The sequence below is a fragment of the Taurulus bubalis genome (genome assembly GCF_910589615.1).
Source record: "Taurulus bubalis genome assembly, chromosome: 13".
Classification (NCBI taxonomy): domain Eukaryota; kingdom Metazoa; phylum Chordata; class Actinopteri; order Perciformes; family Cottidae; genus Taurulus; species Taurulus bubalis.
Genome location: NC_136601.1, coordinates 18,448,801 through 18,466,915, shown reverse-complemented (window position 1 = coordinate 18,466,915; position 18,115 = coordinate 18,448,801). Strand labels below are relative to the sequence as shown.

Below are 18,115 nucleotides of genomic sequence, written 5' to 3'. Positions count from 1 at the left end.
TGTCTTTTTTTCTCTGGAGGATTTTATCGGGGGACGAATTTAGCAAAGACCCAGGTCAACTCATCTCCATTTTCGGCCCGTCTCCAGTAGAGGTCACTCCATGACACAGTATGGAAACTATATCAGTTTATGTGGGATTATGCTCTCAAATATTTATTTCAGTTGGGCAATAAAGGCACTCTGAGGTTTGAGAGGTAAAAAAAAAAAAAAAAAACACAAACTAAACTAAACAAGGTAGATAGATGAGTGAATTCATGAGGATGTTTTTGGAACACATTGCCTTTTCTGCTGTTGCAGCACTTCCTGCCACTTATATATGGTTGGCAAATTAAAGGAAACCCTTGATTAAATAGGCGAAGCAATATAATGGATGCAGATGCTTTCATACAGAACAGGAATGGTCATTGAACTATTTGATGCGAAAAAAATTCTGTGTACCATGTGATCAGTTTACAGGCACTAGAACTTAACTCGATAACCCCAATGGGAGATTTGACGTGCTCTCCCCAACCGTCATGAAAACACCCAATATAATTTGGAGAAGTTTGAGACACTTGAAGGTTATGTTAGTGTTTTCGTAAATCTACAAAGCATCTGCATATTCAAATTTACATTTTGACTTGAGGAAAAAGTGCTCTTTCTCTCTTTCTCTCTCTCTCTCGCTCTCTCTCTCTCTCTCTCCGTCTTCTGCAATAATTTCTTCTCTCTTCTCTCTCTGAAGAGCCCTATGTGATTCTCCCTCTCCCCTCGTTCCCTTGCTCCTTTCCCAGTGGTAGGGTCAGAGGCCCTGTCCTCTCCACTGGAGCCAGTTGGAGTGACGAATGGCAACGCGGCACTGCCAGCGGCCGGCAGCACAAACAGTAAACAGAGTGAGGGTGGAGGATGGAGGAGGGGGGTGATAAGAAAGAGAAATGAAGAGCAGGAGTAAACCAGGAAGAGGAATGGAGGGGCTTGCCGCAAAGGACGAACAATAAAGGTCAAAAGATGTGCAGGATGATCTCATATCTATCTTTGAATCAGTGCAGAAAATGTTCCTTTTTTTTATTTGGGTGAGCAAATGACGAACACATTGAAGAAACTCCCCCTCGATGAGAGAGGGAATGCATGTTGCCGTAGTGGCCTGATGCAAACTTGTTGATCCCCTCCCTTTCTCCATCAGTTAAAAATGAATATGGGACATCTGTTTACCTCAACAGGGAGACCAGTCACGGACAAGTTGGACCGACAGTATTTGTCAACATGCAAAGTGCGTTCATGTCTGTCAGCATGTAACTGTGTTGACGCACTTTGGATACTGCCACCAACTCGCTCACTCTCAATTATGCTTATCTTGGTGTCGTGTGAGGTATTAAAAATGCATTAGGCTCTCGCGCAATTACGATAGCTCCGCCAGTTGTGAATAATACATATTTAATGGGGAGTAATACAGATTATTGTAAATTGTTTATTTGCATTTTAATTCCGTGAGATCTCGACTGAAGAGAGAGGGTGACAGGGAAATCATTAACACCATTACACATTCACGTGGCCAGGTGGGCCTTTAAGCAAAAAAGCATGTGAGCACAGAGGATACTTCATTATGGATGCGACAGCGGTCTGACTTTGGAGATACTTGCGGGTTATGTGATATTTACCGAGCATCCTTTGAGTCTCCTTTTTTCAGTGGCCATTGCTTGATACTTACATAAGACTCTGTCTGTCTCTTTGCCCCTTTCTTTCTCTCTCCCTGTCTCAGTAAATCATTCCCCCAGGGCCAGTCATTAGCATCATCTGAAGTTGCCACGTCTAACATCGCTTCTCCGATGTGCCAATCTAAAATAACAGTATCGCTTTGAGAGTCTCGCTAGCTCCAGTGCAGCGAAACCATAGCGAAAGCAAACAAACTGTGTGTTTTACAGAGTGTGGTTGACATTGCAGGGACTCTGGGCTGGGTGCTGGAGCAGGTGATAGCAGCGCTGCGCCACACACATAAACACACACATGCACTCACATACACACACGCACACCCTGTCGCCACCTCAGCCATCACTCTGAATGATGTCAGTCAAATTAATTGCTGCTTCCTTCCCGTAGCATGCTTGAGGAGGTTTCACAGAGGCAAGGACAGTCCAGGGCCCAGAGAAAGTGGGCTTCAAAGGACAACTCTGTGTTTATTTGTGCGAGACAGAGAATGAGTTATCCTCACAGTATTTTGCACTTTATTAGATTTCTAATGAGACAAAACTCAATTTGATTAAACAAATCTGTCCTCTAAACCTTTTGAGACTTTCTGTTTAATGAGAGTGCTTCACGACTCTGTAATCACTTTAAAGTGTTTATGTGACGAGCCATAGCAACTGTTTCACTCCGGAATTAATCTGATTCAGAGTTTTATGATTATTGAAGACAGGGCACAGCTACAGAGATATTCATCAGGTCTAGTAAACAAAAGCTTAATTCTAAATCAACTTAGATGTTTGATTTAATTTATCATTTAAGAAATGTCTGGCAGAGGGAACGTTTAACTGGGTCTCGCAAAAATCACGTCTTTGTTGCCGCACTCCCTCTCCCTCCCATCCAATCTGAATAAATTAGGGCGTCAAAGATTACAGTCACCTCTCCTTGGTTTCAGCTGTGACCCAAAATGTATCTTTAGTCGAAAGGTATTGATTGTTGCAAGAGTTCAGTCGATTGTTTGAGGGTGAAAAACAACTTTAGTGCAATTAGTTAATCAAAGCCACAAGGTGAGATAAAGAGGTGCCAAAGTTCTGGTTCACCACTCCAGATCGGGCCCTTCACTTTACTAATGATGGCTGTCCATCACCAGACAGAACAAACACAGGGACAGAGTGAAATTTGGGATGTGAGACACAGCTGATCCCGTTACGTTTTACCCTTTAGACTCATGGTGTGAAATGTGCTTCGGGAGGTTTGATCTGTGGAGGTCAAAGCTGTACAGCCAACACACACACTCCACACGGTCTACTTCACAAAACTGGTCACGTAGACTTTTATTAAGCTGTGCTTTGATATGTTTCCACATGGCTGAAGCAGACAATTCACAACTGTTTTTTTATATGGTTTATTCTGCGATGAATGAAACAAAACAACATGTATTCGTTCGACTACTGCATATTCTAAAAATATTGTTTTAGCCAGTTACAAACATCTACATCTTGTGTTTGTGTCATGAACGGTCACTGAAGCTAACAGATGAAGCAAGTTAGCACATACAAAAATAAATACAGTACACCGAATTAGAGGTAACTGATGATGATGATGGCAGTGCAACCCTTCGTTTCATAGGATCATTCTTGGGTCTTATCATAATATATATCTGATATGATACTATTGTACTCACTGAGTTAAAGGACTGGTTCGGCATTTTGTGGAACTTGTTTTTTTGCTTATTCCAGAAGAGCAATGTCACTCTCATATGTGTGAAGCTACTGCCAGGAGATGGTTAGCCTAGCTTAGCATAAATACTTGAATGACGGTGAAACGGCTAGCCTGGCACTGGCCAAATGTTAAACATAGAAAGTGCACCAGCATCTCTAAAGCTAACTTATTTAGTTGTTATATCTAATTTGGTTGATTAGAAGTGTTAAATCAAGTTGTGGTTTTATGCAGGGTTACGCGTGCAATTGTTGCGCAACGACTTCCTCGAGTCAGGCACTTCAAAAAGTCAGGCAAGAAGGTTAATGGGCGCATTTTCTAAATGACTACTATAATTATTTATTTAAAGGGAAATTGTTCCACATTTTATGTTGCCGTCCAATTAATGGCGATGGCAAATGTAGTCAATTCATTTCTCTCTGCATGCTAAATTTACCGAGAATGCTGAGTTCTCCTGCAGTGCCGTGGCAGAGCCTTCATGCACCAGGATGCAATGTGGGGGTGAGCTTCTTATTCCAGGGGTCCCTATGTATCCTATCGCACGGCTCACGCAGCCGCCGTTTTGCTTCTTCAGTCGTATAGCTACTCTGGTTCGAATAAATGCATAATGGAGTCAGCCGAAACCCTGTGAAATTGTATCCTCGTCCATAACATCTTCTGCACTCATAATTTGGGATACCAATTTCGCTGTTGGGAACGTAGTTAGTTTGCAACACAAGTCACGAGAACAATGCTAGCTTTTGAGTGGCTTCTAGTATTTATTTTTCTTTTTTTTCTTTTTTTTTTAATATGTATATATTTTATAGCTGTGGACAAAAACGTATTTAAACCATAAAATCCTAAATACCTAAACAATATAAAATAAAAATCAATAACCGTTTCTTTGTTTAGGCCACATTTAGAATATGTTCAGTGCTTTATCTTGGTCAGACAGCTCTTTCCGACGGGGATCTGAACTGAAAGTGAAACTTCTCTCCGTTCTCTTCAAAGAGTCCGTGGCGCTAAACGGTGTAGAGATGTTTCTCTTTCAGTTCAGTTCCATGTCGGAAACTGAATCAAAAATTGATTTCTTGAGGTGCCTAGAATACGTACATCACTACTCCTGTCTGCTTCTCCAAACCGGGGGCGTGCCGACCGCCGTCTACTGTAAGTAAAACATTGCCCAAACAATGTCCTTATTCTTTCTAACTTCAATTTTTAACGAGCCTTCGTGCATATGACACGACACAGTTTTATTGTGTCATCAAGGATTATAAGTTTTACTTTTTACATACTATGCTGATTTAAAATAACTTCAAACTCGGTTTTGTTAGTATAAGCAGTTCAATAACTGGTCTGCTCGTATGGCTGCTCCTGTTTCATAATGATATCACTGTTCCCAAGTACAATGTTATCACAGTCGATAGGAACGGCCGCCAAACCCACAACAATATGACACATTTAGTTAAAAACAGAGATTATTCTTTAATAATTCACTTCAACAAGCTAACTAAAACTGATCTGTCATAACTCTCAGTCAATTACAATTCTTTATCAGCTCCTAAAATAAGTACAATAGTCAAAGACACCACAAAGTCAAGCAAAACCTTTGCTCCTGCCTCGCCTTCTCCTTTAAAGAGGTCATCAGCTGTTGCATGAAAAATACAGGACACACGAAGTAATATGAGACACTCGTCAATAAACAAATCACGTATGAGGTTTCTGTTGCGTCCATTTGGTTTAAAGTTATAATGATTCGACATTTGGATGAGATATAAATTGTGAACCAGTGTCAGCGGTGAGCTGCAGTTCGACAAGCTGCATCGTTCATGTCTGTGTACATTCACTCCCAAAAATATTCAGACCGCGTTTTCACGGGTGTCCACTTTACAGAACGTTCATTTAAAATCACGACATGGATCGAGCCAGATGTGAAATCATATCTGCTTTCATTCTTGCTTTAATATCACACGTGGATGTACTTCACCTACATGCTCGTCTATGAAACATGGTTTGATTTGATGCTCTACCGCCGGACTACTAGCGCCACACGAGATGTAAACGTAATGAGTAACATTATTCCTGTGTGCTGTCATGTAGGTTGCCATGGAGTGCATGCTGGGTGCTGCATTTACACTGCATTTGGAGGAGCGTGTTTTGACAGTGTTTGTGTTTGTCTACGTGTGTGTGATGGTATTGAAGAGAGCGGTGTCTGACAGCATTAGGGTGTGTGCTGCCCAGTCGTGGGATTATCTATCCCAGGGGCGTGTCAGCACCGCTGCGCTCCCAGCTCCCTGGCACAACAGCGGACAGTCTTAAATCTCAATCCCTAAATCCCCTCTCCTCTTTCAGGAGAGTTCTTCTGCTTGAAGACCGCGGGGTGCGCGGCGAGCTTACTCTGATAGTCTGCACACGGACGGGCCCCCTCGCCGAATGCAAACGGGGGTACATGTAGGGTCACTGTATCCTTCAGTCACACCAAGAGTCTGAGCAGAGTCGATCAGACCGGCTTCTACAGGAACGCTGGGACTCAGCATTGAGGATGAGTCAGTACTGTGAGAGAGTCATTAGTCATTTCTTGTTTAGACTGACCGTCTCTATGTTGTGGCCTCCTGGATACAGTTTGTGGCAGCCCAGCAGGATGGAGAAGGCCTTGCGGAAATCTGCATTGAAGGCATAGATGATGGGGTTGAGGGAGGAATTAGCCCAGCCGAACCACACGAACACGTCAAACGTGGTGGGGCTGATGCAGGGGAAGTCCTCCCCTCCGCTCGACTGCTCGCAGAAGGGCACCATGCAGTTGAGGATGAAGAATGGGAGCCAGCAGCACACAAACACCCCCATGATCACGGACAGCGTCTTCAGCACCTTGGTCTCCCTCTTGAACGTCATTCTGAAAGAGCTCTCGGACTCGCCGATGCTGGAGCCCCCGCCGCCGCCCATGCTGTCGTGTCGGTTCTTGGCACTTTCGGCCGCTCGCTCCAGGGCAGAGATCCGCCTGATTTGTCTGTGGGCAATGCGGTATATCTGGGTGTAGGTGGCCACCATGATGGCCACAGGGATGTAAAAGCTGATGAGAGAGGTGGAGATGGCGTAGGTCCGGTTCAGGCTCGAGTCACAGTTTTCTGCGCTACGATAAGATGTAGCGTTGAAACCTGAGGAGCCAGAGGACCCAGTGAGAGGCGTGTAAGATTTAGTTTGGGCCTTGTGCCAGTTGAGCTGCACCGGGATAAAGGAAATTAGCACAGACAGCGTCCAGGCCACACTGATCATCGCATAGGCCACTCTGGGTGTCATCTTCCTCTCATAGCGAAAGGGGCTGGAGATGGCCCAGTAGCGGTCCAAGCTTATCACACAAAGGTTCAAAATGGACGCCGTGGAGCACATAATGTCAAAAGCCACCCAGGTGTCACAGAAGGAGCCGAAAGGCCAGAACCCGGCGATCTCTGTCACCGCCTTCCACGGCATCACCAAGATGGCAACCAGGAGGTCCGACACGGCCAGCGAGATCACAAAAAAGTTGGTCACTTTGGAGCGCAGATGCCGAAACTTAGTGACGGCGGCACAGACCAGCGTGTTTCCCAGCAAGGTGGTGAGGATGAGCAGCGAGAGGAAACAGCCAGTCAGGACGCGGCTCGACGGCGCCTCATCCAAAAACCCATTGTCGATGACAGTTGTAAGGTTCCTGAGATCCATCCCTGAACATGCGCCGGTTGGGGAAGAGTTAATTTAAGTCATGCTGAAAAGTCGTGCTACATTATATCCACAGGATTAGAATCTCGGAGGCTCCTGTGCTTCAGCCTTGCAAACAATTTTCATCATCGTATCTTCTGATGAATGCTGGGGGATGAGGTGTTTGAGGCAAACCCTCTCTGGGCAGGACATTTTCCCTCTGACTACGTAAATTAGAGTCGACATCATTTGAGCTGCAGAGGAGTGGTAACTCAATTCCTCAGTGTAATGACCTGAGCTCTTCTGTTCGCTTAGTTTGTTCCCAAACGGTGTAATGTTAGGAATCCTCTGTCTGCCTACTCACGTCATCAGCGGTCCTGTGGATTAAACACATGAATTATACAACATTGGATACATTTGTATTCATTTAGAGAATTGTTCATGTCAAATGCAACACTGGTTAAAAATACTTTATTTTAGTTTATTGTTCATGTAAACTCCGATTGCATATATATATATATATATATATATATATATATATATATATATATATATATATATATATATATATATATATGTATGCCATATAGCCGATTATATTGTGCATTGGCATGCTAATGTTAAAAAATGAGGATTTCCCTCATGAGTGCAATATCATTATAAAGGCATGCCTAATATAATAAAAAGTCACACAGCTCACGTGCATGCATAAAAACAATGTATTTTAATCTCCATCACCACACACTCACCTCGTACTCGCACAGACGCGCGACCAGCTGTCGCTTGATTTTATATTTCAAAATAAACGTCCCACCGCTTCCATGAGAACTTCGCAGCGTAAAGTCAATCCAAAGGGCACCCAGTCTCCATGTCCGACAAAACAAACCAGAGAGCAGCCCCAGTATATCCTCGATTGGTTCCACATCGTTGACTGTTGACTGAATGAATTAATAACACACACAAACACACACACACACACACACACACACACACACACACACACACACACACACGCACACACACACACACACACGCACACACACACACACACAGGCAGCAGCGTTCAAATGTCACTCAGCCAGCACCGCTCTCGCTGCGTCCTCCTGCAGCCTCTGCTCGCGTCTGCGCCAAATCCCGGAGACTGCATGTGCGCTCCTGCGGCTCCGACTCACACCGGCGCTCTGACGTTGTCCCATTCAAGAGAAAATGAAGTAGGGGTGGGAACATGTGATTGTGGCCCCTTCGGCGACCGAATCCAGTATGCACATAATGTACAGCAACGATACAGCAGTCAACACATGTCTTGTCATGAGTGGCCTCTCGTGCAGAGTTTAGAGGTTTGAAATATCATAGTGCCGATTAAAAAACACCTGTCATCATCAGTGCTTTCTTTTAATTTGACCCAGTTAAGTCTGCACAGTGGTGTAGTTTAATTAAATTATAATACTGGTTATAAAACTAAGTCAGGACAAGGGCCAAGTGTATGCGTGGGCAGTGGGGCGCTGAGGCCCCCTACTGGAGAAGGTGAACGTTGCACCTGTAATCAAGCTGCAGGGATATAACCCCATGTGCAAGGATTTTACTTTTCTGCAGGTTTATAATGACTGAAAAGAGATTTCATGAAAGGCAGATTTATGCTTAGACATAAGACTAGATCAGAAACTCATATTCTTCACCGACCCGTGGCAGAGTTTTCATGTGCAGACCAATGTCACCTTCAGCTGCAGTCATCATCATTTCCCTCTGCTCTGACCGATAAATCGTGCCCTGCTTGTAAAAAAAACCTGGCAATGTCTGTCAGCATGCCCATAGTGGTTTCATTCCGTTCAGGCTGGGATCGTGCATGCAGAGCATCATGGGATGCGGAAACAATCGTGACATGCCAGCTGTCACCTTACAGTGATGTGAGTAGTTCTGACAGGAGGAAAAGAAACAGCTTTTACCCTTTTCCTTCCCAAGCATCCACACTATAAGGCGTTTAATAGACGGGGTAAAGCCATGGGACTCAAGGAATGATAACATAAGAGAACTGGATATTACCCAAATGTAATTTTACCATTTCCCATACCATATCTCACAACAGTATGTTCTTTAATGCTTAATCCAAATTATACAAAAACAATTATGACAGTGAATTGCAAGATGATAGTAGGGATTTCCCCTATTACATTTTGACAAAAAAGTAATATTGAGGATGCAAATTTATCTTTTGTTTGATCCCAAAGAAGTACACGATTTGTCAATTAATTGCTACGTCAAATAATTGAAAATTAATCATTAACTATTTTGATAATCCACTGATAGTCCATCAATAATTTCTCGAGCAAAAATGCTACATATGTTCCGCATTCAGCTGTTTGTCATTTGTGATGATAAAATTAATATATTTATACTTGGATTGACTTGTAAAATTATACTGTACATTTGTTTCTGTCTTTTTATAGACAAAACAATCAATGGATGTATCCAGAAAAGTCGATGACGATACAATTAATTTGTTTGAGCAGACAAATCAAATGCTCCAACAATAACAAGGAAGACGGGGACAGATGTCTGCTGAGATAGTGATTATAAGCAGGACACCTTTATAAGAATAAAAAATATAATAAATATTATAAAATATAAATAAATATAATTCCTTGCCAAGAATTAGATGAAGCAAATTGATACCTATTGTCATGTTTGTCAATTAAATATGAGGCTACAGCTACGCTACATGTTCAATCAGTACAAAAAAAACAATGTATAAGAACAACAATTTCTGTTTATAACAGAGTTCCTATTCTAGAGTATATTTCTAAGCCAGTCTAATGGTATCTTTTTTTGTAATCACCGGATTAGTGAGCTTTAGAGGTACTTGTGTATTTTGTCACATTCGGATAACAGGCTGCTGGCTGCCTTGTATTGAACAGACAGAAACTGACAGTGGTATGGATGTTCTCATCTGACATGTCCTTTCCTTCCTTTAACTTTAAACTTACTTACTCATTCGTCACTTAATCAAATGTTTAATATGTTAATTTAAATTCATCAATATCTGTTCTCTGCCTACCACCTCCCTTTCAAAGATCATCTTAAATTGGCCGAAAAGCCTGTGAATAAGTCAAATATCAGGGTCCATTTCCCTCTCTGTGTGTTATAATCGTGTTCATTGTTGTCATTCTTTCATAAAAAGATATGTTCTTCCTTTTTCCCCCAGATATTTTTCTGGGATTCAGTTTGCTACGCAGACATCAAAGACACGGCAGCCGAACAGTGTCGAGAGTTCAAAGATCAGAGGTGAGACCAGGGATAGACGGGCAAGCTGAGGTGCATTGTGGGCGCCTTTCTCCACCTGCCTTCTGCTCTGCTCTACTTCTCCGAGTTAAAGGTGCAGCTGCTGCTCCTCTAACTCAGTCACGCACAAGAAGACTCACTGATTTTAACTGGCCTTCGTGTCACCTTGTGCTGCCCAGTGTTTGTAATGTTGTGTGTTCTTAACTGTTTTATGGTTCTATTAATTTTTTTTTTTATAATAATGATTATTCAAAGGCTTTTTTTTCAAACAATGTAATCACTGTCGCAGAGTGATTTGCTCTCTTCTGACAGTGGGATTCGACTCAGGTGAAGCAAACTTCCACCGCAGATGCTTTTCACGAAGTCTGTCAATCACCACATGCTTCATCATGGAGACTTCTGATACTGCGATGCAGCTTTAAGATATCCTGTGCAGCTGTTCCCGTCATGACACAACTCCTGAGTGCTTTTTGTCTGATATGGGATGACAGGTAACCAGCCACCCTCAAGACACACAAGAGCTATGAGTAAGACAGCTGAGAGCAAAACAAGCTGTTTTAGGAAGCACAATGTTAAAAAATCTCCACCCTTCCTCCATCGCTGCTGCTGCTGCGTGTTTATGCGTTCATGTGTGAGCACATAGCACTGCATATTTATCAGTCATACATATTTCCGCGGGTTCATATGAGTCCATATGTGTTTTTTCTGCTGGCATGCAAACATGTTGCATGTTACTGCTCTCCAGATGGGTAGAATAGATACAAGAGATAGAGATTCCTTTTAGCTTTCTCGATTGTGTAAGGTTGATTAACTCACTTTTTCTTTTTCTTTTGACATCCACATAGTGTAACAGTGTTTTTTTTAAAAACATAGCAGGGAAGCAGTGACAAATACTCAGTGTGAACAAATTATTAAAGTAGTTCATTTATTTCATGACAGCAGCACAATATTCCTGAACTGAAATAAGGTTTCTCACATCGTGAATATTACTTTGTCACATACAATTGGCTCATTACATCATAGGGATGTCTGATTGAATCAGTAGTTTTATGTAAATAAATAAATAAATACATTTAGAAATAAATATACATAAATAATACTGATAAATACATAAATGCAATTTTTGAAAATTCTGAATTGGAAACTGCATTACATTTAATATCTAATACATTCACTTAAAATAGCTCATCAAAAACAATTGAAGCAGCCCTGGATCAAACAGAAAATCGTAGCCTTCATCTTTTCACTGAGGAGTTTAGTTTCTTGATGAAACTAATGTATGGGTTAAAAGGCCGGAAATTTTTTTTCCCCGTCATTTGGCATTTGTTGTCGATCTGGAAGAGAAATGGAGATGGTTCAGGATTATATTGCATCTGGATACTGATGCAGCAGTCACAAAGTAGACGGTAAGAACTCAGTGTCTGCCAAGACGTCAGGTTTCAGTCATGTTTTTGTTGGCTAACCTGTGGATGTGGGTCCAGAGCCTGCAGGTTTGCCTTAAGTTCTTGCAGAATATGCTCGCTTGCTTCGTGTACCGTCACATTGTCAAGAACGTCCTGCAGCTCCCTGACAAAGACGCTCACACAGGACTTCTGCAATGGAAAATAATATAGTTAGGTTTTCATGTCAAACAAAAGGCACGTGTGTCATCGGGAACTCAAGATAAGAGTGCAGTCTTGAAAAGTGGCTATACTTACTGGATTTTTGAGCATGTACCCCCGTAGTGTGTGCCTCGTGTCCGGCTATAAGGACAGAACATTCATTGAATTAATTTATCAAGTAGTGGATATTTCAAGTGTCAGATTATGATGTCAGTCATTGAGAGACGTGAGAGCGAAGCCGCTACGCTGCATGTGTGATTGTATCAGCGTTATACTTACTAATGTGATACTTCTGTTGTTGGCTTCGAAGAGGCTTCTGAGTGTCTCCAGTCTTCCTATAATCTCCCCATTCAAAGTCATGTTTAACTTGTATCCGTAGCAGAGATGCAACAGGACAACAAGGGCAAACACAAACTTCTTCATACTGCAGCGTTGTCTCTCTCTTTCTCTTTCTCGCTCACTCTTTCTCTTCCTAGACAGCTTTTCGGTGTTGTTTTAGGTGTGAGTACTGGAGTGATCACTATCTGCCCATTCTTTCAATATATAAAGAGGTCAGAGAGGAAAAGGAAGTCACACGCAATACACCTACCTAAAAATGCAAATGTATTTTTTTTTAAGTGGTTGGAATGTGCAAGTGTCACATTTTACAAGTGAGCAACAATTAAGCCTATTTAAACATATTTACAAATAACTCAAATCTTATGGCAAAATATCAAGAAACCACTGCTGACTATCTCCAACCAGAGCAAAAGACAGCGTTTCATCACCTCTGTTATGACTGAGTGCAAACATCTTGTTTTTCTGCATACTGTAAGATTGAGGAGATGATAGGGCTCGAGATGTAACTTTGTTACTGTACACACTTATTTGCTTGCCTTGACTTGATTTATACTATTTAGGAGCTTTGTGTACAAATGCAAATAGAAGAAGCCTCGAATATTCTGTTATACGATATTAAATATGTAAATTAAAATCGATCTAATACAGTACCCATAGATTTTGAAGCCTATAATGTTCAATTGTGAGGTTAGGTTTTGCAGTATGTAGGTAGTACTTCTCATAAGAATGAACATCGTCATCTTTACAGCAGCCCTGTAGTTTCTGTGGTCAAGACGCGATGCAGTTCATCTATAAATAATCAATGATAGGTTGCACTCTGTATCGTCAACAGGATTCCCCTAGTTAAGAGCTTGGTTTGCTGTCATGTTTCAATAACGATTGGGGTAAGAGAGTGGGCGCTCTCTCTGCTGATGTCATATCACAAGACGGTCAGTGGCCTAATTAGTAACCATATGAACTGTTTAGATCTTTCAAGAGACTGCTATAATCCTAACATCCTCTCTGATTCACTAGTTAGTGCTGGAGGTGATCCAACTAGGTAAATACCGTGAGGTAAATATGATATGTGTACTACATCTTATGGATAACAACCGCACAGTAATCAGTAAGTTGATCGCAAGTGATTCATTCTCACTGCTACAACTGCTGAAAATGTACTCAGTGAACTGGTGTTTCTTTGAGAGGAAGTGCGGTCAAGAGCAAAATATAGCAAGTTCTTAGAGTAAAAGGGAAAAACGTTCTTGATAAGTAAACGAAACCGAGATGGGCAACCCTTCTGCTTTTTCTTATACCCACTCCTAATATGTCCTCAGACCTCAGTTTCTGTGTTTAGAAAAAACTGTGACGATTATGTTTCACACTATCACGTAATTATTTACTCGAACAGATGATTTCATAGTTTCTGTTTAACTTTCCCCATGTCCAGTGTATAAACAACGCTGATGACTAGAGCAAGTTACAGCGAGGCTTTCTTTGTCATCTTATCGAAAGAAGAAGAGGAGGAGGAGGGTTGGGGGGGACATCCCCGACACAGACTGCGAGCAGTGATCGCATGTGCCGTGATGTTAATGTTGCTACGTTTTCACGGGGAAATACCTACAAAGCTCAATTAATATTCAATGTCTGATGATCGGTGTTATCAATTTCTGATCTGGAGTTTACGGTATATATTTGCACATTTTGTGCCAAATCACAGATCAACATCAGATATAGGTAGCTGTGAAATAATACAACTGTGATACTTAATATACAGTATATATGTACTGTCACAGCACAAGTAGTACTGATGTTGTGCTATAGTGAACTAAATCAACAGCAAACAGTCGCCCCAACACAGTGGGAGGCTGACTCCAATGGGCCGACATCTTCTTCCTCTCCCAACTGTGCACTCACAGAAAAACATTACATTATATGTATTTAGTTGACTCTTTTATCCAAGGAGACTTACAATAAGTGCATTCAACCATGTTGGTGTAACTCCAAACATCAAAATCAAGAATCATGCAAGTACATCAACTTCATCAAGAATGCTGAACTACTTCAAGTGCCACATTTATACAATACGGTATAGTGAACGTTTTCTTAATTGTCTTTTGTGATTATTTTTGTTTGTAGACTTGCATGAGGCCCGTACCAGTATCTTGAATCGGATTCGAGCAGTTATTGCCGTTATTGTCATGACAACAGAACCAGCAGTAAAGTCAAAGTTCAAGGTGAATCACTCTATCAAATACAATCAGACTCGTCACATGTCTCAACCCTGTAGCCTGTCAAATTCACCAAATAGTCATTTTATTTTATTTTATATAATTGCTAATTGCTAATATGATTCACCATTATAAACTAATTGCAGTGTTCATGCCTATTGGCAATTTATTCACAATCAGTTGTGAGAAAGTGGCAGAAAAATGACTTAATAACAGTTACATATTATGTTAATTATTTAGGCTTATTTTATTTAAGGTGTATACAGTGAAAACACAAGATATATTCAAAATAGAGAAATGAAACATTCGTCTCTGTAATTTGTTGGATTTAAAGTCACCTTTAGTGTCTCTGTGAAGCTGCAGCTTCATGACTCATCCTGTGTCTAATGTGGCAACACTGTCGCTATGTTTTGCCGATGTCATCATGGAAGTCTTGTGTTTAACACCATCAGCGGATGAATAATCAGATGAGTGTGCAAGTGTTGATTTGAACGGAATTGAGGGGAAGATCGGTGTTCTTCCGCTCACAAGAGGGGAACCTTTGCACTGAGGGAAAGAAATGGCAGAACAGATCTTTAGCCATCTCCAGTCACGATTCCAAGACCGATTTTCACAACTACTTCTAAACGCACATATGTACACGTAACGCGGTTTGCTGTAGCTTTAATGTTTAGTTAACAAGTGTTGAGAGCAGTGGTTCTCAAATGGAGGTATGTGGACCCCTGGGGTAGGTGAAGAACCACTGGACTAGAGGGTAGTTAGTCCTGCTCAAAAGTATCCGGGTTACAGATTCAATTCAATTCTGTTTATTTTGTAGAGCCCAAAATCACAAATTACAAATTTACCTCAGGGTGCTTTACTCTGTATATGACATCCTCTGTCCCGGTGTAACAGGCCGTATACCCCCAGTCCAGACTATACCCGGGGTTAACGGGGCCTAGGGTAGATTATACCCCGGGTATATTATGGCCTAGGCCAATTCATACCCCTCAAACAAGATTATACCCTCTATGATATCAGTAGTGTTGAGTGATAAAGACAATAATTACAACAGTTGAATCAGATCTGATTAAACTGTCTAGCTCGCTACACCAATACTAACGTTGTCATTATTAGTCAAATTGCAACTTCATGACACAACGAAAATGACCCCAAAAAATAGCCTGATGACAGTTTTGACCGAATGACAATAACGAACGTCACACCCCTTCACTGGCTAGCTAACGTTAGCTAACTATCAAGATTACCTGACATTAGATAAAATAAGATAAAATAAAATAATCCTTTATTAGTCCCGCAGTGGGGAAATTACAGGATTACAGCAGCATTGCTCACAAGTAAATAAAAGATCAAAATCAAGTAATATAAATAAACAGTAAAACAGTAAACAGTAATAATATGTTTTTTTAAAGCAGTAAGAAGAATATTAAATATACAGACTGAATACAAAATCAAATAAAAGTATATAAAAAGTACTTAAACGTATTGCACATATTAGATATTGCACCATATCAAGTGTTCAAGTGTTAGTGGTCTACTGGGAGCCCCGCGTATTGTGCAGCCTGACAGCAGCGGGAAGAAAGGACTTGCGATACATCTTCCTCACACACCGGGGATGAATCAGCCAGTGGCTGAAGGAGCTGTGCAGAGTTGTCATGCTCTTTGAGGATATTTTTATTGTCATGTGCACAAATTACAGCTTTTCATTGTACAGTTACTCTGTACAATGAAAAGCTTATTTTGATGGGTCCTCCTCACACACATAATTAGAATAAACTTAAATTACAAAATGAATCAATCCACTTAAGGTACAAAATAAATATAGATAAGGCACAAAATATGATAACAGTATTTCACAATCAGTGTATAAGGTGCACTATGCATTAATACAAATGTACACCCCCGGGTATACTTTCCAGGTATACTCTGGGCGGGGGGTAATTTGGTCTGTTAGACCGGGACCTCTCATCGAAACAGGAAAAACTCCCCCAAAAAACCTTTAACAGGGAGAAAAGGGGAAGAAACCTGAGGGAGAGCAACAGAGGAGGACCCCTCTCCCCGGATGAACAGAGTAACAACACATTCGATGCATATGGCATACATTATTCAATGAGAGTAGTAGGCATGTGGATATACTGGAATAATAATGACAATAAAAGCAGTAATGGTATTGGCAATACTAATTGCAGTGCAACTAATAATCATAATGGGATGGGATATATGCCCCTGGGCACTGATGCCTCAAAGGCCCCCTCTTCCATCCATCCATCCATTATCAGCCGCTTATCCGGGGTCGGGTCGCGGTGGCAGCAGGTTCAGCAGGCCGACCCAGGCTTCCCTCTCACCCGCAACACTTTCCAGCTCATTCTGGGGGATCCCGAGGCGTTCCAAGGCCAGCCGGGAGATATAATCCCTCCAGCGTGTCCTCGGTCTTCCCCGGGGTCTCCTACCAGTTGGACGTGCCTGGAAAACCTCTAATGGGAGGCGTCCAGGAGACATCATGACTAGATGCCCGAACCACCTCAGCTGACTCCTTTCGACACGAAGGAGCAGCGACTCGACTCCAAGCTCCCTCCTGATGTCCGAGCTACTTACCCTATCTCTAAGGGTGAGCCCGGCCACCCTGCGGAGGAAGCTCATTTCGGCCGCTTGTATTCGAGATCTCGTTCTTTCGGTCACGACCCAGAGTTCGTGACCATAGGTGAGGGTTGGAACATAGACCGACCAGTAAATGGAGAGCTCCCCCTTCACCCCCTCTTGGGCCTGTTCAGTAATTCCCCCATGACAGATGCTTTCACAATGCTGGTTAACACTATTCAGTGGCCTCGCCTTCACTAGCTGATGATGTATGCCACGTGGTCGGACTTTCTGCTCAGATGGAAAACATTTCCCCCGCTGTGTGTGTGTGTGTGTGTGTGTGTGCGTGTGTGTGTGGTAGAGACAAAATAAAAATGTGTTCCCTTTGCAGTGATGTGTGCAGCGTTAGCTTATGGAAAGATGAACGTGTACCTGCGTGTCTGTGATCTGTTAGAGTTGGACCTGTATGTTGCTAAGTAAATGTAAGTGGGTGAACCTGAGACTGCTAACTGAAAAAAAATTGGTCAAGATCGTGTGTTGATAAAAATGTGAATCGTTCGTTTCCGTTAAGAACCTTGAGCTTGGCTTATTCAAATGTTAACTAAAAGTAAGTATTTTTACTCTAAAGCGTAGGACTGTAAATGTGTGACGAATAAATATGATTCATATGAAGTCTGCTTCACACCTTACCTGTCTACTATGTCTCAAAGTGTAAGTAAGTCAACTTACTCGCTGACAAAGATCATACGATAATCTGAACGTGTGAAACGTCAGAGAATACTTTTCCGAAACAAATTAGCCGAACACTTTCCCGATAATGTCACTACAAGTTCATTTCCAGAATAAGAATTTCAAAGGATCACTTTAATAATGAAGGGAAGGTGCATATCAGTTCATATTTCATAAGTGCTAATATACAGCGAGGTGTCCTTTTATGGGCAAAGGGAGGTCAGAAGCCACATGGCCTTTTCTCCGCTAAGCCAAATGTTTATTTGTTCAGTTGTTTCACGAGTGGATTTCAGGGTAGCATGAAAGCTACTTATTGAGGACTTTACATTTAACTAGTCTGTCCAGTGGGACAAAAAAGAA

At 41.7% G+C, this 18,115-nt stretch overlaps 1 protein-coding gene across 1 annotated transcript; it reads right to left on the bottom strand.

Moving 5' to 3' along the window:
• Window positions 1-5,925: 5,925 nt before the first annotated feature.
• On the bottom strand, window positions 5,926-7,068 carry drd1a (dopamine receptor D1a; the record flags this gene model as incomplete). Its single annotated transcript, XM_079229040.1, has 1 exon — window positions 5,926-7,068. Exon 1 carries the CDS (start codon window positions 7,048-7,050, stop codon window positions 5,926-5,928), a length of 1,125 nt encoding a protein of 374 aa, XP_079085166.1. The 5' UTR covers window positions 7,051-7,068.
• Between the last annotated feature and the right edge of the window lie 11,047 nt (window positions 7,069-18,115).